Raw genomic sequence first — 24,723 nt, 5'->3', positions numbered from 1 at the left:
ACAGTTTTCTCAAGCTTTGGTTAAATTTCTAGTAAAGTTGAGGAGAGTTTCCAGGATCAAAGTGGGCTGCAGCTTGATGCCACTGGCCTTTCTACTCCAGCATCTCTCCCTCTGGCTGGCTCCCACCTGGGAGCCAAATACCCCAGTCTTCATTTTTGGCCACACAACCGCTTGTGGGACTATGTGTAAGCTGATGAGGGAAGTCATGAAGTTTAATTTTTTCCCCAAAGAGGTTCATAAAGCCTGGATCGGTTCTCTCCAGTTCACAGAGTGGTCCTGCTGCCATCACATGGTGCAACTGGAGGCACAAAGGCAAGAACGGCTCAAGCCAGTCTTGTCACCCTGTGAAACGTATGGGGAAACCATGGTGTCCCCCAGCCACCACAGTCCTGAGGCCAGGCCTGGGGCTGCAGTTACATGAAACATTGCTTCAGCAGCAGAACCATCTCGAGAAGGTCCTCTTGCCATAGCCCGGAGCGCGGGAGTGAGCCCAGCAGGAGCCAGCTTGAGAAGGGCTGTCACTGTGAACCCCACTTGTGTTCAGCAATGAGGTGCAGAACGCCACAAGTGCTTGCGTCAGCACTACTTAGACAAAGCAACATGAAGCCCAGGGCTTTGTGCCGTCTCTGCTGTCGGCACAGAGGATTGTGCAAAGGGTCCTTGCTTGCCCAGACCTCGGAGCATGTCCGTACTGCACCGGAGCCTGCAGTTCTTGTGGGTGAAGAAAACTGGCTGTCTGGAAGTTATTCTCCCAGTTTTCTAGTCGAGTAGTAAAACGAGTTTGCTATTGCGCTAGTGAAAGCCGATATGGGAAACGTGCATCCTTGCCATTTCAGCAGGCTTTGACTACAACCTCCCCACAAGAAATCGGTCTATCTCATCATGTCTCCAATCCACTAAATGGGAATCAGAAGCACAGCAGGGCATGAAGCAGTTCTCCTCTAACAGGATTTTGCCAAATTAGGGTTCTTATCCAGTTCCCAAACTTGCTGGGATACATGGCTTTGTTCTCTCTGATTTGATGCAGGGGTTTAAGGTCAGGTCTCATCATTGCAAGCGAGTACCATGACCACTGACTACAAGCTGCCTTGACCACAGACGTGGAGTAAAGGCAATTTTTTTGTGTGTGTTCAGGGTGGATCAGTGATTGTACAGAGGGATCTTCGTTGAAGAGGTGTATCAGCTCATCAGCATATGTGTCAAGAAGCAAAAAGGGGAAAAAAAAAGTCTGTTTGGGGGAATGCAGAGGGCATGCCCTGGGAGTCAGGAAGACCAAACAGCCAGAGTGAAAGTTGTAAATGGTTTTAAAGGTATACAGATGACATCTGCGTAATTAATTACCCTGATTTAAGTTACACCGGTTTTTTTTGTGTGTAGATAACGCCGAAGGCTACGCTGTTATCTTAGAGGAATGTTTGTGTCTGGAGATTCATTCTCACCTTGCCAGTAATAAACCTTCCCTGGAGTTTCTGAAACATTAATTATAGTTTTGTAACGTGCAAGTTTTGCAACCAGCTCAAGGTAATTCTCTATAACACTGAGCTGTGACAGAAACAAATTAATCGCTGATTTGAAAACTGACAGTTGCCTAGGCATGAGCACTCAAGACTTTATTACGTTTGTGATGTATAAATAAAATGGGTCTCACCGTCAATGCCAGCCCGCCTGCCTACATACACCCTCTGACATAGCTAGCACCTGGGAAGAACCAGCTCCCTCCAGCTAAAAAGCAAGCACCAACAAACGCAAGCAGGAGGAAGAATTAAAAGTGAAGATCTCCGATGCATCTGGACATCGCTTGAGAGTATTTCATCCATGGGCTTCCCTCACTGAGGTGCTACCAGGTCACAGGGCTTCCCACCGACGCTGCTCCCTGCTCCAGCCTTGGCACGTCTCAAGTGCAGAGGGCTGCTTTGTAACAGCACCTCCTTTAGATCTGTGGCTTTTTTCTCTTCCACATCAAATCCTTTAGCTCAGATCATGAAACAAGCCTAAACGGACAAATTTAACCACCACCACCACCACTCCCCCAGAAAAAAAAAGGGAGGAAGATTTTTTTATTTCCAGATTTGTCAAGTTACCACATTGGACTAAAAATAAAAAAAGAAAAGTGATTTTTAGATCGTACAGAAGAATATAGATTCTCCTTAGCCCTTTTCACGTCCCTGCTGTCTTGAGGAGGGTATTGTAGCTTCCCACCTGGCCACTGTAAGGCTGCCTATCCTCCTTGGCCATCTGGGATGGAGCTAAATTCCCACTGGCATTATATTTCTTAATTAGCACAATCCTTCAAATTGCAGTGGCTTTCCTGCAAGCCACAACTTGTTCAGGACAGATCTTTCTAAATTGTGTAAGAAATGTCAGCTCTTTTACTAGATACAACTTACAGCTCCTGAACAGCTTTTCATAGAGACATGCTAAAAATACAGGTAACAGCTGTGATATCGAAAGTGTTTTCTCTTCTTGACTTCCTGTGCCCTTTTGTTGGTCTTGAGGGACCTGCTATCACCTCCAAAAGGAGAAAGGTGATGACACCAATTCAGAAATGAAGGAAGTGAAGCTATGTGTGTCAGTAAAAAAAAAGAAGAAATATTTTGCCCATGGGACTGATGACAAGGAAAAAAATAATTACTTAACTAGATGAGAAACAAATGTGGTATGAACAATGCTGTACGTCCAGTACCAGGTGTAGATGGTAAAAATGTCATGTCACAGGAAAGACAAACTGGTCTTTTATTACGGTGGGAGGGTGACATATTCACACCTGAACACAAAATGCTTCACAGCATCACAGAGTGGTTGAGGTTGGAAGAGACCTTCAGAGGCCATCTGGTCCAACCTCAAGCAGGGCCACCTGGAGCCGGTTGCCCAGGAACGTGACCAGACGGCTTTTGAACACCTCCAAGGATGGAGACTCCACATCCTTCCTGGGCAACCTGTGCCAGCGCTCCATCACACCTCCAGTGTTTCCTGGAGTTTAGAGGGAACCTCTCGTGTTTCAGTCGGTGCCCATTACCTCCAGAGCTGACTCTGGGCACCACTGGAAAGAGCCTTGCTCCGTCCTCTTTCCACCCTCCCTTCAGGTATTTACAGACATCGATGAGATCCCCCTGAGCCTGTTCTTTCCCAGGACGAACAGTCCTAGCGCTGACAGCCTTGCCTTATAGGCGAGATGCTCTGGTCCCTTCTTCACCTCGGTGGCCCTTCATTGGACTCTCCAGTCTCTCTCGTCGGGGTGAGCCCAGCGCAGGTCACAGCTCTCCAGGGATGGCCACACCACCACTTCCAAATCCATCGCTAACTGTGGAAGATGATAAGCACAAACCACGACAATTAATTGATTTTTTTTCCTGACTGTAGAACTTGATAGTGTGTACCTGGGAATTTTATCAGCTAAGGAAGACACAGTGCAATTAGCATCGACAGTCAATAAAGACTAACGGCCTATGCCAGCTCCGTAGGACTGGGGGGGGGGGGGGGGGGGAGCAGAAATCTAACGCCGTTCGCACATCTGTGAAAAGAAACTGATTAATTCCGGGGCAATTAGTCTAATCGTATGCAAAACCACCTCGGTGTTGACGCGGGAGACGATGAGGAAGGAGTTAAAGGAGCAGGAGGAGTGATGAGCAGCCTGAGAAAAACGTGAATAAAGGCAGCGGCGCGGCCTCCCCCCACCCCGGAAGGCGTGAGGAGCCCGCTGGGCCGCGGGCCGGGACAGGCCCGCCGGCCGCCTCCTTGTCAGGGCGGCGGGAGCCACCCCTGAGGGGTGAGGCGGGCACGGGGCCCGCCCGGCCACCGGGACACCACACGCCCGGCCACCGGGACACACGCCCGGCCACCGGGACACACGCCCGGCCTGGCCGCTGGCGACGCTCCGCCGCCTCCCTCCCCGCCCGGGGCGACGGTAGGCCGCGGACCGGAGCCCTGCGGGCCGGGGGAAGCGCCGGCCGAGGCGGAGGCTCCCGGCGCAGGGCCGGGGCGGGAGCGGGGGAGAAGCGGGGGGGGGGGGAAGGGGGGGCGGTCCGCCGTGGCCCGGCCCGGCCCCGCCCCGCCCCCGGCCCCGCCCGCCGCCGCCGCCGCCATGTTGCGGCCGTTGGTGCCCGGTGCGGGGTGAGGCCTGCGCGGGGCCCCGGTGGCGGCGGGGCCCTCAGAGGAGCCGCCTGCGTGGGTGAGTGAGCGAGCGAGCGAGCGCCTCTCGCCCGGCCGGGCCCGGCCGCGCCGGGGCCCGCCCCTCCCGCTCGCCCTCCGCCCTCCCCCGCGTCCTCCCGCCGACCGGCCGGGCGGGTGCTGCCGCCCCGCGGGCAGGGCGGGCGGGCGGCCCCGCCGCCGGCAGACGGAGCCCTGCGCTCCCGCCCGCCGCACCGGGTCTTCCGGCCCGCGGGGAGCTCGCCGCCACCTCCCTCCCTCCCCCCCCCCCGTTCCGCCAACCAACCCTCAGCCCCGGCGGCGGCCCCGGGCACGGCTCCGGCTGCCCACCCTGGCCCCCGCCGCGGCCCGGCCCGGCCCGGCCCGGCGGCGCCGGGACAAACTTAACTTCAGCGGGGCTCGCCCACGTGCGGCCGAGGGGCGGCGGGGCCGGGGCCGGCCGGGCTGTCAGCGCGGGGGCGGGCGGCAGGGCCCGGGTAGCGGAGGGGCGGCGGGCCGGGGAGGCCCCCGGGCCTTTGTCTCGGGTGGGTCGCGCGTGGGGACGGCGTGGGCCGGGGGGGGAGGAGGGGGCGGCGGGGCTGCCACGGGCCGGGCGACCCCCGAGTCCCCCCCCGGCCCCGCTGGCACCGTTAATCCGGGGCGCGCTCCGTTCCCGTGCGGGGCTCCTGAAACTTTAAAGGGTGTTAAAACCGCGGGTCCTGTCCTGCCGTTCGAAGTCTCCGGTTCAGTCCTCCTCTACGAGCTGCGATTTCCCCGTTCCCGTCCCCTCCCCACCGTCCTGACAGTCCCTGGGCGGGTGCTTCCCTCGGCCGCCTCGCCCGCTGCCAGTTGGCGTGCGCTCCCCGCGCTTCCTCGGCCCCTGCTCCTGACATCCCTGCCTTCCCAAATCGTTCCCCTGGCAGGCAATCCCTGTCCACCTCCCTCCTGCACGCCCTCCCCCCTTGCCCCGGGAAGCCCCTGCCTCTTCTGGACACCCGAGAGCAGCCCTTGGCAGATGTTTTCCCTCGTTCCTCACTGTTGTTTTGCAGATTCATCAATATTTATTACTATTATTTTCCTTTATTATTTAACCTTGGTGTAATTGCGTTTTCACGCTTTCCTATTAGGTGGCAATCTTGAACCTCCTCCTTGAACAGCATGGTACGCGCTGGTTTGAGAGCTGCAGAGGAGCTACTGCAGATCTCCAGAAGTCCCCAGCAATAGCACCGCTACCAAAAGGTTTGTATGGTGCATGTGTGGGATGCTGGTCCTGCAGCGCCTCTGCCTGAGTGCAGAGTTTTGAAGCTTGGCCACAGCAGAAGGCCCTGGGGTTTCACATACTGCCTTGAGCGAGTTTGCAGGGATGTTTTGGATGGCTTGGAGGCTTCTAAGTTCCCTGCCTCCTGGAGAAACGTGCTATAGTGAGGTTGGTTTTGCACACTGAAATACATGCATTCTACTCCATAAGCCCTTCTTCTTTGCTCGTTTTATTCACCTCTTCTATTGCTATGCAAATCTCAACGTCCATGTTTTCCTAGGCAAGCAGAGAGAGAGAGAAAATTGGATTCCGAGCTTGGGTTCTAAGGCAAGTCCTTTGCACAAGAAAGATGGAGGTCTTTATTTTCAGCTTTCCTCACAAGCTAGTTTGCAGGAGGCTTTGACATAATTTCTTTTAATATACTTTTTCTGTTTGTTATCTGAGAACAGAAATAAATGGTGTTTAGTCAAAATTTTAAATTCGTGTTGTTTAAAAATCACTTCTGTCGGCAAGATACTTCCTTGGTCTTCTCTAGAATCTGGGTCCAATTTTGCTTTATTTTGGCAAATTGTAGGTTCATATACAACAAGTTTAAGATGCAGTTTTGTGGAGACTCTTGCTCTCCTAATAGCAAAGAGCATAAACTAGTCTTTTATAGGACTCAAAGATGTACACGAAAGCTTCTGAAAATGCAAGGTTTCTTCCAAGAAAAGCATATTTTGTAATGCTGCAGATACCTCAGATTTATTTTGTCTTGTATTTTAAAACACTGCCGCGTCCGAAGATGTGGATGGGTGTTTGAGAGTGAGAATGGAAAAGTCAAGAGTGATTGGCAAGCTCATTTTTCTCTATAGAAAACTTGAGCGTTCCAGGTTATGGATGAAATGCCTTCCTTGCAGAAGGATTTGTGTGCCAGAAATTTTGGGAGCTGAGTGGTGCCTAGCTCTCTCCCAGCTGGCACAAGTTTTCCCACTCAAAGGAAGGGGAAGTTTTGGGTCCGCACTCTTTGCCAACTGCAGTAATCTGTGTTGTTTCAAAAGTCCTTATCAAGTGCAGGTTATGTGAAGCGTACGGATAATCTTCTGGGCTTCCAGGGACTTGATGCACAGCTGCCCTACCTTGCTGAGGGATGTGATTGTAAATTATTGCACAGCCCTCTGTGGACATTCAGATTTGTGGTTTAATTTAAGAATGAGAACAAGTTTAAGCTAAACCACAGCAAGCCACTCTTAAGCCAAGTAGATCTCCATGGAGTGTTTTGCAGTAGATTAACCAAAGCAACACCTCTGGGGCTTGTCTGTAGGCACGGCTGAACTAAAGCGTAAAGACCAGTATGTCCTCTTGTTCCACGCTGAAGTGATTTCTCCTGGCCCAGCTCTGTAAATTGTTCCCCGTACTAGCAGTCTGGCAGGAAGGGTTGCGCTTTGTTTGGTTTTAATGTGATGCCTGACAAACTTTTAAACCCAATTGTAAATAATGAAAGCAGCCTTAAATCAGTGGCCTTTTGGGAAGGTGTCAGATGGCTCCTTTCTCTCCCTCTGCCTTGTCGCAGGGACCTCCTCTCTGCCTGCACCTCTGCTCCCAGCTTTTCCCGCTTCTCTTGGACTCTTGCCACCCCCTCCGTCTCCCTCGCTTGCCACTGGCTTTGGCAGCGCTGATGCAGCCCAAGTCAAGTGAGCGTGGCAGGACTTACCTTGCCTGTGGGTGCTCCTTGCCAAGTAGGAACTGGTGCTCTGCTAGTTCAGTTGATGCTCTTTGGGGTTTTTTCCCCTCCCCTGCATACAGCATACATCAGTTCATGTAAATTTGGGGTTTAAATGGAACATGTATTAAAAGAATGGCTTATTAAATGTTTGGGAAGTCTATATGTTGCACCAACTTGAAAATACCAGTATCCCTGACAGTAGTGAACACGGATGTTCAAGTAATTCTGTGCTGTCGGTTTTCATTATGCATCTCATCAGAGCTTGATTGTTGCTGTCGTAGGTCTCTGTGGTGAGCGTCTGAGTCCCCACTTCCCTTCTGGAGGGCTTATAAAGAGAGAGCTGTCTGGGAACACCATTTCTTGTTATGATTTGGATACAATCCTTTATTCTGTCTTTGGGCAGTTTTGCCTCGCATCATTACCTAATTAAGGATTGCCCCTGTTTCAAATAAACCTTGCTTGGTTTACTGTGCTTTGAGCTGCTGTTTTGAAATATTTACTGAAGACTTCTATTATTTAAATTGCTCTGGGTAGGGAGTCATCTCACTTTTCAGGTCTGTTTCTCTTGGGCCACCTGTTTGCTCCTGCCTTTTTTCCTTGAAGGAGGACTGAATTCTTCAGGCGTGACAATCTGTTGAGATATTGGCAGTGATTGTCGCCTATTAGCTCTAAAAAAGCCCCAACCAAAAAAAAAAAAAAAAAAAGAAACCCTGTACTAATGTACTTCTGAATATTTTCTGTTGAGGCTCATGACAACGGTTGTTTTTGGAGTAGTGATGTATCTGACAGGTTGAAAAGATGTCCCCTGCATGAGCTTGGTGTCATTTAAAAGGTCATGTTTTAATCAGCTCTGTTCTTGGGGACCCTGGGAGGAGGGGTTGCTGTCTCCTACCACGTTGCTTGAAGCACCAGGAACAGCTCTGCCCACAACCCAGAGAGGGCGGGTTGTGTTGTATGACAGGAGTGAACAGCTCCTGTCACTTGTCACCTGCCCCTGCCAGCTTGAGCAGGGTGGGACCTGAGCTTTTGCTGACCCTCCAGGTGCAGCTAGGGCAGGAGAGATTCCTTCCCCGTGATGCCCTGCAAAACGGCACTGTTGTGTGCTGGGCTAATATCTTTGTGTATAAATAGTCAATCTTGGGATAGTTAAAATGGAATCTGATGTGTCTGCCGCAGATGTTTCTAGCCTTTGTACCGTGCTGCGTTAGCGTTTTGGACAGTTGTGAGTTTCGTCACATAAGATGTTTATGCAAATGAGTCTTACAAACTTTGTCCTTGGGGGAAATGTACCTGACAAAGTATTTTTTTTGCTCTTAATTGTAGCTTTCATCATGGGGGACATGAAAACCCCAGACTTTGATGACCTCTTGGCTGCTTTTGACATCCCCGATCCGACTAGCCTTGATGCCAAGGAGACCATCCCATCAACTGGGGAGGAGAATGAGAATCACCTGAAGTCATCAGGAATCTGCATAGATGAGAATGTGTCCTTATCCCATTCTTTGCCTCCCTCTGATGCTCCAGTTGTGAGTGTGATAGTGAAGAACACGAGTCGCCAGGAGTCCTTTGAAGCAGAAAAGGAGGGCAATCACCTTGGGACTGGTCTGCTACACAATGGGTTTCGTGGGTCCGATCTGCCATCAGAGGCTCACGCTTTAGTGCATAATTATGGCAAGTTTGAGTCAACTTTTATTAATGGCGACAGCTCAAGAAGTTACTCTGATAAACTGGACCAGTCCAAGTCGGAGCCTTTGCCAACATTTAGTCAGTTTAGCCCAATTTCCAGCCCTGAACCAGAGGACACATTCAAAGAGAACAGTATTGGTGATAAACCCAAACATGCCCAAACTCCGTATTTTCCACCACCTTCAATGTATATACCAACCGGAGCTTCAGTACTAGATCATCTTAGGAAGGTACCAGAGCCCGAATTAAGCATGTTTGATCAATACTGTAAAAAGGAACAAAAGATGGAAATCCACTGCCAGCCGGAGAATAGGCTGGAAATGAGCAGGAGAGAACAAGACAAAGCAGCAGAGAGGTTTGTGGGGTCAAGCAAGGACTTGGTAGATACCAATAGCTTTCTTGGAGAAGGCTTGGTGTTTGGAGACCTCCCTCACAATAATTTAGGAGAAGGTAAGGGGTCTGTGCCCGAGCTGAACGTGTCTTCGTCGGTACCACCTCGCCAGAGGTTAAAGCCAACTCATTCAAAGTTGTCATCTTGCGTGGCGGCATTAGTAGCTCTTCAGGCCAAAAAGGTTGCATGTATTCCAAAAGGCGATCAGCCAAATCTTACCAAGGAACCTGGTCCTTTTAAAGATGGGACGAAGGGAAGTCCAAAAATGCCTAAGTCGCCAAAGAGTCCTCGAAGCCCCTTAGAGGTGGTAAGGAAGGCCAGCAAGCAGCCCGAAAGTCCTCGAAGCGTGTGCAGCGACAGCAGTGGGAAAGGCTCCCCTTCCATGGCAGCTGGCTCTCCGCCAGCTATTCCCAAAGTTAGAATAAAGACTATCAAGACATCCTCTGGTGAAATTAAAAGAACTGTAACTAGAATTTTGCCAGAAAATGATGAGTTGGGCAAATCTTCAGAAGAGTCGCCTGTGGAAACCTCATCTGCCGAAGAGTTTATCAAATCTTTCCCATCACCTGACACTAGTGCAGTTACGGAAAGCGAGGCTAGCAAGAATTCAACCAAAAATGGGACTGCTGTGGCTATCCAGCTGTCAAACGTAACGAGTCCTTACGCGGATGGTATGAAAACAGATATTGCTGCAAACAGCACGTGTGCCGTGTCCTTATCTCCACTGCCAAACTGCGGTGGCGGTGCCATAAAAGTAGGTGTTAAGAGGCAGCAGCAGGGTACTGTGATGCAGCCGTCCAACGTGACCACCTCCAGCCTTCTTCCCAAAGCTGTTCATTTGGCAAATCTCAACTTAGTCCCGCATAGCGTTGCTGCTTCTGTTACGGCAAAGTCATCCGCACAGAGGCGAAATCAGCCTCAGGTGACACAGATGTCTGTGCCGCTGGTGCACCAAGTCAAGAAAGCTGCTCCTGTCATTGTGGAGGCGTTTAATAAAGTACTACACAGTGCCAATCCAGTGCCAATATATACTCCAAACCTTAGCCCTCCGCCTGACACCAGTATTAATTTACCTGCCTCTGGGTATTGTTGCCTGGAATGTGGGGACTCGTTTGCCTTAGAGAAAAGCCTGACTCAACACTATAGTAGACGAAGCGTTCATATTGAAGTCATGTGCACTCAGTGTTCAACTATGCTACTTTTTTTTAATAAGTGTAGCTTGCTTAAACATGCAAGAGATCATAAGAGCAAAGGATTTATCATGCAGTGTTCTCAGCTGCTAATGAAACCAATTTCCTTAGACCAAATGTTTTCACCTTCCTCTCCAAGCTCTTCAGCCTCTCTGGCTCCTCAGACTTTGCACTCGCCCTCTCCTTCGCGTAAGCCCAGTGCTGCTTCAGGAGGTGGGGTAGGAATTTCTGCTAACACTCAGCCAGCCTTGCCTCTCTATACGGACCCATTGAGACTAATCCGTCATGGACTTAAGTGTTTAGAGTGTAACAAGCAGGCACAGGATTACGTTGCTTTAGCGGCTCATTACCAGAGAACCTCAGAAGATAATGAGAGACTGGTAAGTCATCATTTTAATGTTATTAGTTAAATCTCTCAGAGTTTAGAGATTGTCCTCTAGGGGGGAAAAAATAGGCATCATAGTGGCAAATGAGTTGCTTTGCCTAAAAAAGTGCTTGTGGGGAGGATTTGGGATATGCATGAGCCCGGATGTGTGCCTGTGAAGAGATGTTTAGTGTTGCTTGCTTGCCCTCTTCTTACCCTTTGCCAGCAAAAAGAGGGTAGTAAGGAGACTGTGGAGATCCTTGAGCATCAAAGGAAGGTGTTGGAGATCAAAGATCACTTGGATGAGGCGTGCAAGAGTGCTGTAGGGGAGGACCAGCGGAGTGTTACCTGAAACAGGTTTTTGCGCTCTAAGCATGGCTAAAGGAGATCTGACACAATTTAATTTTAACTTTCCTAGAACTTGTGCCAGAATCTTCCATGTAACACTCTGAACATCGGGTGCTGTTTTTACTGTTAGCATGGTAAAGTGTATATTGGGACAGGACTGGCTGAGAGGTGAGCAGTGCGGTATGTGGGGTGGAAGGCTACTTTTCGCTATTTTTGCCCTTTGTGTGGGAGAGGGACGAGTCTGTACCATGTTTCCATAGGAGGGCTCAAGAGCCTTGTTAGTGGCTTCCTGCCTTGCTCTAGTGCTGCCCTGCTCGGGTCTCGCCGCCCTCGCGGACCTCCCTTGTAGGTGCTGATGGGGGTAGTCTGAATCCCCTTTGAAACTCCAGCTTAGATTTCTATTGATTAAGAGGAGGCGATGCTCTTCGTTGTGTACGAAGATCATACGCTTTGTTTATGCTTTTTATTTTGGAAGATATGGTCAATCCTGTTTCAGTATAAACCAGCCTGAAGTTGAGCAGGAGGAGGAATCTTTTCTCCTTATCTCTTTAGATGAGGTGAAAGCTTTCCATGTCGGTCTGGCTGCCAGCAGAGTTGGCAGGCTCCCAGCGCAGTCTCCTCCACAAGCTCCACCAAGAAGGACTCTATGCCAACACGAGACATTTGGGGAGATGACCGCCAGTCTCTGCCTTAGCTGTCATAGTACCTGTGTGCTCCAGAGCCTCCCTTTGCTTGTTAAATGGCTTGCAGGAGTATTGAGGTCGCTGTGGTCCTGTTTAGGTGCTTTGTTATCTTTCTCTTAAATTCATCAGCAGCAAAAAAAAAAAAAAAAAGAGATTATGGCTGAGTGTTTTTTATGTCATGAAAAATGGTGAGGCCAGAAGGGATTGGCGTGGCCACATAATCAGGGTTTTTTTGCCCGAGGCAGACCAGTGAGCACTGCGCTTTGTCAACACCATAACTTATTTTTCAACTGTAATGCATTTTTAGGAAATGTCAGCAGTCTGGAATTAAAACCTTCAGGTGAAGGGATACAGTGAGTTCTCCAAAGCGAGCTAAAATGTTGATCTGTGGCATTAAAAATGTATTTCCTATTTTTGTTGTGGGATTATCAATTCAAGAGTTCCTTAAAGAGAGAAGGAATGTCTGATAGTAAGTATTTTTAGCTTGTAATCAAGTAATTTGTTCTGTAACTTAACCAAGAAAAGAGTTTAAGCTTCTTGCTTCAAGTTAGGTCTGCTAGATGTGAGATCATTTTTTTAGTGTTTTTCTGAATAGAAGTGTTGAAAAACTGGAAAAAGAGGTGACGTCGGAGCTTGTAAAACTATCTCCTCCCTGTTTGATCTTCCCATGCTTATACTCAACGGGATGCATGCATGGCTTTGGGAGTCCTTTTCCACTGTATCTGCTGTCCTCTAGACTGCCCAGTGGTGCTCCATGCTGTTCCCAGAACATCTGTTTCAGCAAAGCTATTACATTTCTAAAGGAAATAAGAGTTTGTGCCCATATGCCTGTAATTGCGTGCCTCCAGATTTAGCAGTAGCTAATGGAAACCATCCCTCTGCCTTCTAGCAGTACCCAGGGTATTTGGTGTCACTGCGCTGAGAGGTAAAAGGATGGGTGAAATTTGGTGGTCTCACAGGGGTCCCTGCGGTAGATGGGTACCATGCTCAGCTTCTCTGAGCAGTCCAGAAGAGGTGTGGAGTGCCTTGACATCATGTGTCTCACTTGGGTAGCACACTGCGTAGCGCCCATCAGTAACAAGGCATGAGAAGCTGAAGATTTTGCATATCGGGGGTGTTAATGAACATAAGCGAGTCCGGTATTTAACATGGTGTGAGAAGGACTTAGGTAAGGCTGTTGGAGTATGCATTGTAAGCTCCTGAAATAGGAAAACATGAACTGGCTGAACCCATTCTGAGAAGATGCTGTGGATATCCCTGACTCTGCATTAATGAAGGTAATTTCTTGGGTTGCTCTTTTTATTTTGGTCAGAAAAAAAGAGGAATGTTGGTAGGAGCTGGAGATGATCAAGTGACTGATTTCACAAACACTTTCTTAGGTGGTAGAAGCAGTTGAAAACTCTGGTTTCCATCTCCAGAGTTGTGCAAGGACACTTGTTTCTTGGGGCAGTAGTAGAAATTGTGTTGCTGAGGAAGGCAGCGATGCAACACCTGTATTCAACATAAATCTTTTAGTGCCCCCAGTAGTGGATCAAAACCACTATGTCCACTTGGCAGAAAGTGTTGATTTTTATACTGGTACTTCTAATTAAAAAAAAAAGGTACATGACTGGTAGTAGTGTACCTGTGCTTGATCCAGAGCATGCTGCTGTTGCAGGAAAATCTGCTAGAATGCAGAGGTGGTGTTAACCGTTGTAGGCAAGCTGAGACATGAACCACATCCCCAGATCTCAAGAGACTTAATTATCATAATTTTGTGCATTTGAGCAAAAAACAGTGTGTATTTCTTTCTTGATACCTGATGTTTTTCTCACTGTATTGAAATGTTGGTTTAGAAACAACCGTATGGGGTTGAGGGGAGAGATTTCATAATTTCTTAAACCTGACAAAAAATTGCGCTCTAGTATTTTGGATTTTTTTAAAAAATTTTTTAATTTCTTACTCAATCCCAGAATTCAGACACAAACTCTTTGCCATGCCTCCTTGAGAAAGTATGGAGTATCTTGATATTTTCTTTGTAAAGCTATGGCCTGACTTATGCCTTTTAAAGAGCTTCAGGAAGTAGCAGGGCAGGTCCCCACAGTATTAAGGCTAAAGCTGTGACTATTCAGATGCCTGGTACCAGATTGTCTCAAAAAAGAGGATTCTTGGGAAGGATAGATGGATGTATGAGGGAAAGAGCATCTTTGGCTGAAGACGAAGGGTAAAAGTGATGTGTCTGCAGCACCTGGATTTGTACTAGAAGATGGAGACCCCTGACCTGTTGAAAATAAGCTAGGTGGATTTTTGATTGATGTTCTTAGAAGCTCTTCTGTTAAATGACACCAAATGTGGATTATTAACCATGACGTGCACATCTAATATGACCGTAACTTGAGAAACCAAGCAGACTTTGAAGTGCTCAGTTATAGTGCTTTTAACTCAAAAACCTTTTTAGGCCTGATATGGAATGGGTATGTCACCTTGTTAAGAAGGAAGGGTTGATCCAACAGGGTTGATGAAGGAAAGAATTAGCAGGAAAAAGACTTATATTTCAGTATGATATTTCCAGTTATCCAGAAGCTGAAGGGCGAGCAAGCTGCGGTAAGAGGCAGGAATGATTGGATTGGAGAGGGGGAACAGCCTAAGCTGGCTCTGCTCCAGGAGAAAACTTATCCTGTGTTGATACTTAAGACTTCTCACTTTAATTGGAATTTCTTACCATGACTTTGTGAATTACTTTGACATCTTCTTGTTTCCCGTAGCTGTTTAAAAGGTGATTGTGGGGTTTTCTGTTTGTTCCAGTTAGTGGCTTGGGAAATACTTGGTCTTATATTTCTGAATGGCCTTGGATAAAGCCCGTATTAATAGGACAGATAATGGGTAAATGACTTTCCAATGTCTGGCCAAAATGAGAATGACATGGCTGGGTCATAGTTGTTTTGGAGGAAGGAAGAAAGATATGGATGTGGTCTGGACAGCAGGGAAAGGAGGACATTTGGAGCAAGTGAGAGGAAGGGGCGGGGGGGGTGACAATGCTGTGGCTGAGAAAGTGGAGTGGAAAGACCTTTAGAAAAATGATTGAGAGCTTGACCTTAATATTACATATTACACTTGTGGTGGCTACATGATTGCAGTTGTTCAAAGTACAGCAGGGAAATCCTACCTGGCTTATTTTTATATAGAATATGCATAAGATGAAGGCAGTTCATGTCAGCTAAATACCGCAGTGGGATCTCTGTGGCTTACAGTGAGGATACAGGCTTTGCAAATCGTGAGCTAATCCACTTCAGAAATACAAAGAACTGGATTTACTGGATGTATGTTTTGAGTGGATCATCTTAACGGATCACAGTTACTTTGCCTTTTTTTTGGAGACTAGTGAGGCTAATTTTGCAGTTTTTGCAAGCTTGTGAATCGAGTCGCTTGATGGAATCTGCTTACTGCTTTTTGACCACAGAACTGCAAGAAGAAAGCAGTATGTGAATTTGAATATCTGGTAGGTTGGATTTTGTTCAAACTAGAAGCTGTGCTGCATGTAGGCACTATGCTTGTCCAGATGTTCAAAAGGTGGTAGCAGATGTTTTGTGTAACTTCAGGTCTGTTTGGTCTGACTACAGTGGTTTTACGTTCTAAAGCAAGATTGGGGGGGGGGGGATAATTAAATCGGAGGAGTTTATGCCAAATTAATCTGATGTACATCATCTATAATTTATTTTTGGAGTAGAGAAATGAGTAGATCCTAATCCCCTTGATGTTCAATGAGATGGTTGTTAGAGTGCCATGTGGGGAATGGCTGTAGTGAAGAAGTTGAATTATGAGGTTGGAGGAGAATCAGGTAAAAGGGAGGTAACTGCAACTGGGGACGGGTTGCGTTTAAGACCTCCCAAGGGACGGCTTTAGGATACCTCTGCAGTTAATGTTTGTATTATGGACCTTGGAGGATGAATGTGTAGATAAAATTTGCTGAACCAACAGAGTAAGAAATCATGGAAAATTGGGAATATTTTACAGAGGGACCTAGATGATCTTGAAGACTGAGTAGGAATGGCTTGAAGCAACTGAAAAAGCAGGATGCCTGTGTTTGGTCATGAGAAGACTGAATGACCAAGATGACACAGTTATGCAGGGGGTTTATGTTAAGCTGCAGTACCAGTCAGGGTTGCGTTAATACTCCCTGTCACTTCTAGAAGTAACCTAGCTGGAGAAGAGTGTATTGTTTTGTTTATCAGGGATAAACTGGAATAAGCGAGGGAAGAACGACCAGAGAAATGGAAGGATGATCTCTTGAGGGAAAATTAAAAAACCTTTTTGAGTTTAGCTTGGCAAAGACCTGGTAAATTAGGGTGTAGACACAGTATTAAGGTGAGGGTTGTGGCACTTTTTTGCAGGTTTAGTTTCTGGTGGAAAAAAAAAAGAAGCACTTTTTGTACTTGCAGGGATTGCCCTGGGTGGTTCCTCAGCATGGAACAGGTTTTCTTGTAGCCTTTTCAGCACTGGGCTCAAGTTACAGGAGATGAACGCAACACATGCAGCTCCTGGTGCCTTCATTTTAGATGTGCTTTTCCTTAAAGAGTGAGAGTGGATACAGAGGACACTGTATCTGGTGTGATGTTTATAGGAAAGACCTTTTTAAATTTAGGGGCAACAATGATGCAAGAACAGGCTGAAATAGATTTATACAGAAAATTAGAGGACAGTCTGTAATCATCAGAGGAGTGAATTCTGGAAGAGGTTTGCAGCAGAAGTAATGAACAAAAGACACAAACTGGTTTTGAGACTAAGCTTGTTTGTTGTTTTGGCAAAGGCAGACCAGTGCACAATAACATGTGCAAGAATTCAAAGTACTTCCTGACCCTCTTGGGCATAATTGTCCATCTACTGGTAACCAGAGATGTTTCACACTTTTTTTCTGTGTGTGTCTTTTTTGACTTGACCACCCAAAATCCACCGACGTAGCTAGGAACTTGAATAAAGTAAAAAATGTAAACTAAGGACCTCTGAATTTTCTTGCACCTTTCTACTTTTGTTCTTCCCTATTTTTCTTCTGTCACTCTTTATTTGTCCAATAAGAATTTTTCAATGAGTCGTGACGTATCCTGTTTACACACCACCTACAGTGGAGTTATTTAAAAGCAATTTTATTGCTGCCTTTTCTTTTTCTTCTTCCTTCCCCCTCTTAAATCAATGCTTTATAATTTATTGGCTAAAACTTGCTAGAAGCTAGTAGGACCACATGTTGCACTGGTAATTTCCCAGCAGCAAAGTAGCAAGCAAGAAAGACAGCAGCCATATCTTTGCTATTTTTCTCTTCCTTCTCCCCTGCCACCCCCCCTGCATGTTCATGTTTTAATTTAGAAAACAAGGGGATTGAAAATCAACAAAAATTACCTTGGCCCCGTAAAGCACTGCTTTCTCCCTTTCCCAAACCAAGGGTGATTAATGCAGTCCTTAGGTACTAGCGAGGATAGATTTTGTTTTATATGGAAATTTTCCCTCTGGATTTTGTAGAAGCAAAGGGATGGAGGATGTTATGATGAAAGCATATTGTGGGAATGGAGCTCCAGGCAGGGATCGCTGGGACTGCAGACAAAGAGATGAGTGGCAGGATAGGAGTGAGAGCCTGCACCCTGAGGCCAAAACAGAGCATTGGGATGATGAGGAGGAGAGGCTAGGGAGGAAGAAAAGCTAGGGTGTGGCTCCATGGTCTGCTTAAATCAGTGTGCGATCCACTGCCACGCAAGGCGACAATCCCACCCTCTCGTCCTTCCCCACCCACGCTTGCTCGCCTGGCCCTTGTGGTCCTACAGCCCCCTGAGACCAGCTTGGGGGAAGAAGAGAATGAGCACGGGTGCAAACTGGGAGCCAAGATGTGGCTGAGAGCAAGAAGGTGGGGTCAGTTGGAGGCAAAGGCAGAGTCTGTCTCAGGTAGGATGGAAACTGAGGCTGGAAGCTGGTATCTTCTGGCACCAAGAAGAAGGCTCCTGCTCCCTTCTTCTTCCATGTGGGTACCAATGATGCTGCCAAGGGCAACCTGGAGGATATCAAAAGTGACTACAGAGCTCTGGGGCTGATGGGCAGGGCATGCTGACACCTGGAGTGACCTTGGCAGGCTGGAGAAATGGGCCAATGGGAACCTCAAAGTTTTAACAAGAAGTGCAGAGTTCTTCCATGCACCAATATATGCTGGGGGCCACCCTGCTGGAAAGCAGATTTGTAGAAAAGGCCCTGGGGGTCCTGGTAGATACCAAGCTGACCACAAGCCAGCAATATGCCCTTGCTGCAAGGAAGACCAATGGTGTCCAGGCTGCATTAGTGGGAGCGTTGCCAGCAGGTCAAGGGAGGTGATCCTTCCCCTCTGCTCAGCACTGGTGAGGCCACGTCTTGAGAGCCATGTCCAGTTCTGGGCTCCTCAGTACAAGAGGGACATGGACATACTGGAAAGAGTCTAGCAAAGGGCCACAAAGATGGTGAAGGAGCTGGAGCACCTCACATATGAGGAGAGGCTGGGAAAGCTGGGACTGTTCATCCTGGAGAAGAGAATGCTCAGGGGGATCTTACCAATGTGTATCAACACTTGATGGGTAGAGTAATGAAGATGGAGCCAGCCTCTTTCCAGTGGTGCCCCGTGCCAGGACCAAAGGCAGTGGGCACAAGCTGAAACAAAGGAGGTTCTCTCTGAACATAAGGAAACACTTTTTCACTGTAAGGTTGACTGAGTGCTGGCACAGGTTGCCCAAGGAGGTTGCAGAGTCTCCATCCTTGGAGGTGTTCAAAAGCCATCTGGTCATGTTCCTGGGCAACTGGCTCTAGGTGGCCCTGCTTGAGCAGTGGGGTTGGGCCAGATGACCTCTGAAGGTCCCTTCCAACCTCAACCATTCTGTGACTGCCCCTTGGGTGGCAGGCACTCATTGGATTGGCATCAACCAGTGATGAAATCACAGGAAGCAAGAACCCACTGGTAATGGTGAGGCCTGAGAGGCTGTTGGAAGGGGTGAGTGGAGGAGTTCACTGTGTATCTTCCTTCAGGAGCAGGAGCTGAAATCTTTTAGTTGGGATTAGCAAATAAATGATTGGTCAAGTAAGAAGGGAATCGGTGAAAAAGCAAAGTGATTGGTGAAGATCATAGCAAAAATGGCATTTGAACAGCTATGATACTGTCTTCGATGGGATGCAAGGCACAAAGAAGTACAAGGTGAGAAGAAAGAGGCAGAGTTGGAAGGCTGCAAGATGGGCATCACCTGAAATCAGCGGTGCAGGGAAGAGCAGAGAGCTTTAATGTAGCCATCATGAGAAAGGAGAGGGGACGTGCTGTGTAGTCTTAGGGATTATGCTGGTGACTTGAAAGTGGGGATGTGAAAACTCAGTGTAATCCAGTAAGTGATCATTTTAGCATATGGGAGTTCAGATTTCAAGTCACAGTGCAGGAGGCAGAGCGGTTGGTTGGTGGGTTGACCTTGGCTGGGCACCAGGTGCCCACCTAGCTGCTCTATCACTCCCCCTTCTCAATAGGCCTAGGGGAGAAAATATGACAAAAAGCTTGTGGGTTGAGATAAGGACAGGGATATTACTTACCAATTACCATCACAGGCAAAACAGACTTGACTTGGGGAAATTAATTTAATTTATTGTCAATTAATTGTAGCAGAGTAGATAGTGAGAAATAAAAAGAAAGCTAACACCTTAAATACCTTCCCACCATCCCTCCCTTCTTCCCAGGCTCAACTTCACTCCTGACTCTTCTACCTCCTCACCACTGAGTGGTACAGGGGAAATGGGGGTTGTGGTCAGTTTATAACACTTCATCTCTGCTGCTCCTTCCTCCTCACATTCTTCCCCTGCTCCAGCATGGGGTCCCTCCCATGGGAGACAGTCCTTCACGAACTGCTCCAGCATGGGCCCTTTCCATGGGGCGCAGTCCTTTAGGAACAGAATGCTGCAGCGTGGGTCCCCCGTGGGGTCACAGGTCCTGCCAGGAGCCTGCTCCAGTGCAGGCTGTCCACGGGCTGCAGCTTCCTTCAGGGGACATCCACTGTGGACCTCCATGGGTTAGAGGGGGACAACCTGCGTCACCATGGTATTCGTGATGGTCTGCAGGAGAATCTCTGCTCTGGTGCCTGGAGCACCTCCTCCTTCTTCACCAGCCTTGGTGTCTGCAGGGCTGTTTTTCTTGCATCTTCTCACTCCTCTGTTGCAGCTGCTGCACAGCCTTTTTTACCCTTTCTTAAATATGCTATCACAGAGGCGCTGCCCTCATCGCTGATGGGCTCGGCTTTGGCCAGCAACAGGTCCATCTTGGAGCTGGCTCTGTCTGACGTGGGGGCAGCTTCTGGTGTCTTCTCACAGAGGCCACCCCTGCAGACCGCTGCTACCAAAACCTTGCCACGTAAACCCAATACAGTGGGTCAGAAGAAAAGATGTGGAAACTGAAATTCTTGAAATTACAGCTGAGGTCATAAAGAGAAAAGAGCTACAGACTGACAAAATTCAGAATTAAGCTTATTTGATGCAACATTGTCTAAGATCCGTGATGCTAGTGGTTTTTTCCATTCCACTTTGTTCCCTAAAACTCAAGTTTCTAGGTCTACACTGACACTTTAACCAGGGATTTTTCCATGTACACAAAAATGTATTTTGTGTTTATTGAACAGCCTTTATTTCCAGGGAATAAGGTTTTAGTTGAATGCTTTATTTTATTGAGGCTTAAGCACCCCGGTGTCTTGAGGTGATTTGGGGGGGGGGGGGTGTAGGAGTCTGTCTTGGTGAAGGTCTGAGGAGGATGCTCAGATTTGGGAGCATTGGGTAGCGAGCAAGGTGTGGGAATACAAATGAGAGTGAACAAGGTCAACGGGAGCAGGCTGAGGATGAATAGATGTGAGGGGAGAGGGGGAATAAGCTGGACATAGCAGAAGAGAGGATGGATGGGAGAAGTTTTAGATTGAAGGGCGTCTTGTGGTCCTGTCCTTTAGGCTGAAGGCCAAGCAGACTCCCTCAGTGGCATTGGCTGCTTAGGCTGATATCTTAAAATAGGCAACTATAACCAAGGAAATAAAAATATCTTTGCTGTGCTTGGGTATGACAATGTGAGAGTGTATAGGAGTTAATTAGGATAAAACATCTACATTAGGACTGGACTTGACATGTATTCTGTCACTGAAGCTTGAATGCACTGGTTTTAGGGTATCAGTTGGGTTCTAGATTTTTCTTCTTCAAATTAATAATCTTGAGTTTCTGTTGTAGGGGTTTTTTTCATCTATAAATTGAACATGCTAATGCAATGATGCCAATTAATTTAAAGAGAGCCTGGACAGGAGTATAGTTTAGTTACCACAATGACAGTAAAAGACATTTTCTGCTCACCACTTCTCTTCACATTGGTAAAATTTTGTGTAGCAGCATTGTAACCTGGATGGTTGAAACAAACCAAGTCAAAAATAATCCTCCAAGCATCTGGATCTTAACTGTAGCGTGGCCCAGCTAACAGTCGTACCAGTGAGAGGTGGGGAAGCGGAGCACAGAGTTGCAGAGATGAAGGTGTTGAGACCAGCTGTGCTGCCAGAGCCAGCACATCATGCTGCTACACACTGGAGCATCTATGCTGAAGAATGCAGGTTGCTGGCATTTATCCCAGTGAGGCAGCAAGTGAAAGCTAATGTGAAGTTAAAGGTTAACTTTAAGTAGTAATTTGCCATTATTGGTTTTTTTTATAGCAGAAACATCCTGCTAATCTCTAACTGCCTGTGATCCCTTGGCTGCAGAAGTATCAGCAGCCCCTGCAGCTCTGCCTGAAGTAGAAAAATTAAAGCTCGCAAAAGGTTGGATTTGGGAAGAATGGGGGCTTTGGGCACTGCTGATGGGGGATTTTTGGTTTGAATATGTAAAGGACAAGCGTTCTTTAAAACATTTACATTTCAAAAATATAATTTCTGTTCCCCTCTAACTATTTCACTTTGAGTCTTAGTAATTTATGTATTTATTTATTTATTTTAATTTGGAGATTGTTAGGCTTGTGAATCTTTTCCTCTTTCATAGCCCTGATCCCATGCCTTGGGGTCAGTGCAGCCCTGTGTTTTTAGCTGAAGCTACATGATCAAGGAGGACCCTTATAGTCTGGGGGCATCTCTTAAATAGACGTGAACTTTGTCAACATGACTTGACTCTCTATAATAGCAAAGAGACTCTAAAACCAATGTAAAGTTTCTTTGCTTGCGCTGAAGCTGGTTCCCTTTCCGCTTGCGCATTGCAAGTAAGTGAAAGCAAAGAGTTTTGTGCCTCGAGTTCATCTTTCAGTGGTACGTTGATGGGGATCATGCCCTTGCTGCTCATGGGCTTTATCTGGGTGAGAAAATTGGCCGCAGGAATTTTGTGGTGACGCCTGCATGTGAGAAGATGGGAGCTTGCTCTGACTCTCTGATGTGGGGTGCTTTGCACCGCCCACGGTTAGAAGAAAACACACTCATGAATGGATCAAATATGACACTGAGTTGTGTAGTCAATCCTTTCAATGAAACAGAAAGGTTAACAGAAAGTGCCGCCTCTATGCAGGCACTTTCTAGAGCAAAACTGTGTGTTAACTATGAATTTCCTGATTTGCAAACACTTCTGTGGCCACAGGGTTGGGTTTAATAGACAAACTTTTTTTGAGCAGTATGTTTTTTCAACCTTCACTCTACTTCAGTGAATATTTTAATTTTTTTCCCTTTCTGAAGAAGCTAATAAATAAAAATGGGAATAAAATCAAGTATTCTGAAACGGCTGAGCTTCTGAGCGGTTTTGTGTGTGTGTGTGAATGTGACTTCTGGAAGAAAAGCCCAAATGAAATGTGGCAGGCAAACCGGAATTAAAGAAAACTTGTAATAAATAACTCTTGATTAAAGTGTAGGTTATGGGAGTATATGAAAAACACAGACATTACACAACTCAAAATCATATCCTGGTAACATGCTTTAGAAATAACTGACTAATGAATGTCTCAAATTGCTGCCAGACTTCTTTGAAAAGTCATGGAAAACTAGGAGAGAGATAAAAATGCGACATCTGGAACCAAGTTACAATTTCTCATACAAAGCAGAAGAGTTGCAAAAGAAAAAGCCATTCCGTCTCCAAGATGAAGCCTTTGGTGGGGGAACCCACACGCGGCTGCCCATTCGCTTCTGACAAATGCAGCAGCTCCTGGTGTAAAATGGATGAGCAGACCCTCCTGTAATAACCCTGTGCAAGATTTCTGGCCTCTCATCTTCTGCAGGTGTTAAGAAAAGGATGAGCATGAGCATAAAGATGCCGGTTATAATTTTTTCCCTCCACTGAACCTCTTTCAGCTTTACTATATTCCTTGGTTGATTCAGTGGAAAAATACAACCTGCCATTTTATTACGCAGTCACTCAGTCCTGTATGGTCCTTTTGCAGTTCTTCATGGTCAGCCCCTATCTGTAACATGCTGAGTTACTAGGTTATGATCATCAATCTTTGCTGTTTCACTGCTTATTTCCTTTTCCCAGATACTTTAAGACTATTTTGAAGAGCCCAGATCCCAGCAGAACTTCCTGGGGACCTTCCTACATCAAAGAACCACTGTTTATTACTTTCTTCTAACCACTTATTTATCCAAGCAAAACCTTTCCTCTCTTATGCTGTGGCAGCTTAGTTTCCTTAAAATTCTTTTGTGAAGAGTGTTGCAAAACCATTTTGGAAATCCAGGTAGACTGACCCATCTGCAAGTCAGATCTTTCTTATCCACATGGTTGACTCCACTGGAGAGCTCAGACGGGTTTGTGAAGCAGGAAGGGAGAAGCTGCGTTGACTTTTCCCAAGTACAGAAGTAATGCTGGTTAAAGATGACAGTTTTCCTTATTCTTACTAATTTATCCTTGTGACTCATTGCTTTTCATTTTGTCTGTTTACTCCCTAACTTCTTGACTCTTCCACGAGACGATCTGAACTCGGAGGCTTGGGCTGGTTTTTTTGTCCCCCCCTGCAGAGTGCGGTGTCAGCATGGGAATCCTTCCAGCTTCTTCCCTGGCATCTGCAGACGCAATAAATTCATTTAGCCTTATCCTTGCCGAGTCTTGCTTTTTATTCCCATATCGTGTGTACGCACTCTCTGGCAGGCTTCCTGCTCTTGCAGAGCCTGAAGAAGATAATCACTAGTTTTGATGCCTCTTGCTAGCTGTCCCCCAAACTTTCCTGCCCTATGTTAGCATATTTTTGGTCCCTGCTGAGCCTTTCACATAATGAGGGAGGTGACAGGAGCTTGCTGCTCCTCTGCTGTAGCCTGCACATCCCCAGGCAGCGGTGCCCAGGCATGGAGCCTATTAAATATCAGGCGATTCTGGCATATTTTAGATCCAGCATAAGCACACACAGCAGTGAAAATTCAGGTTTTTAACGCGTGCTGATTGCCAGGGTGCCTTTGGGGGCAGTGGCTATGGCATGCTGGGGAGGAAGAGGTGTGCCTCAAATTGTCCCTTTGCAGACTTAAAATTGAAACTAAATTGACTTTGACAAGGCAGAATGTGGAGAGAAAATGTTTCTCACTAAGCTACAAGGGCAAAGGTGCTTTCAACTTGTGGCTGTGCTGAATCTGCCTTAAATGCTAGGTGGGATCAAAGTGAGAAGAGTCCTGGTTTAACAATGCCAGGAAGTTAAATCTCCCATTGCAAATCAAAACCCAGTTAGAAAAAAATGCTGTAAAACACAATAAAACTGCTCTGAACATTTATTTCTTCTTGTAGCTCTTATTTGGAATTTTGAGAGAGCTTTGGAGAATTTAAGGTCCCACTCAGCTCCTTGCAGAGAGGTCCTGGGGGCTTTTCTATTTCCCATTTTCCCATTCCCATTTATATTTCATGGCTCAGACCATGGCTCAGTAGTGCTGTTTTTCTTTGCTGAAATTAGGGGGCTTCTCCAGCATTTGGGGAAGGGCTGAAATACACTTGAGTTTATTTGAATTGCATTTGGGTGTGTGCTTGGGGGTCCTACAATATGGTTTCTTCC

At 47.1% G+C, this 24,723-nt stretch overlaps 1 protein-coding gene across 1 annotated transcript in view; it reads left to right on the top strand.

Moving 5' to 3' along the window:
• Positions 1 to 4,060: 4,060 nt before the first annotated feature.
• ZNF592 (zinc finger protein 592) overlaps positions 4,061 to 24,723 on the top strand; it is a 39,581-nt gene continuing 18,918 nt past the window's right edge. Inside the window, exons 1-3 of the mRNA XM_075045776.1 lie at positions 4,061 to 4,168; positions 5,253 to 5,364; positions 8,412 to 10,735. Of these exons, the coding sequence (XP_074901877.1) occupies positions 8,420 to 10,735 (2,316 nt within the window). The 5' untranslated portion in view covers positions 4,061 to 4,168; positions 5,253 to 5,364; positions 8,412 to 8,419. The remainder of the gene's footprint in view (positions 4,169 to 5,252; positions 5,365 to 8,411; positions 10,736 to 24,723) is intronic.

The sequence above is a fragment of the Buteo buteo genome, chromosome 13 (assembly GCF_964188355.1).
Source record: "Buteo buteo chromosome 13, bButBut1.hap1.1, whole genome shotgun sequence".
Classification (NCBI taxonomy): Eukaryota; Metazoa; Chordata; class Aves; order Accipitriformes; family Accipitridae; genus Buteo; species Buteo buteo.
Note: the sequence above shows the minus strand (reverse complement) of the source record. Positions and strands in the feature narration are given on the sequence as shown.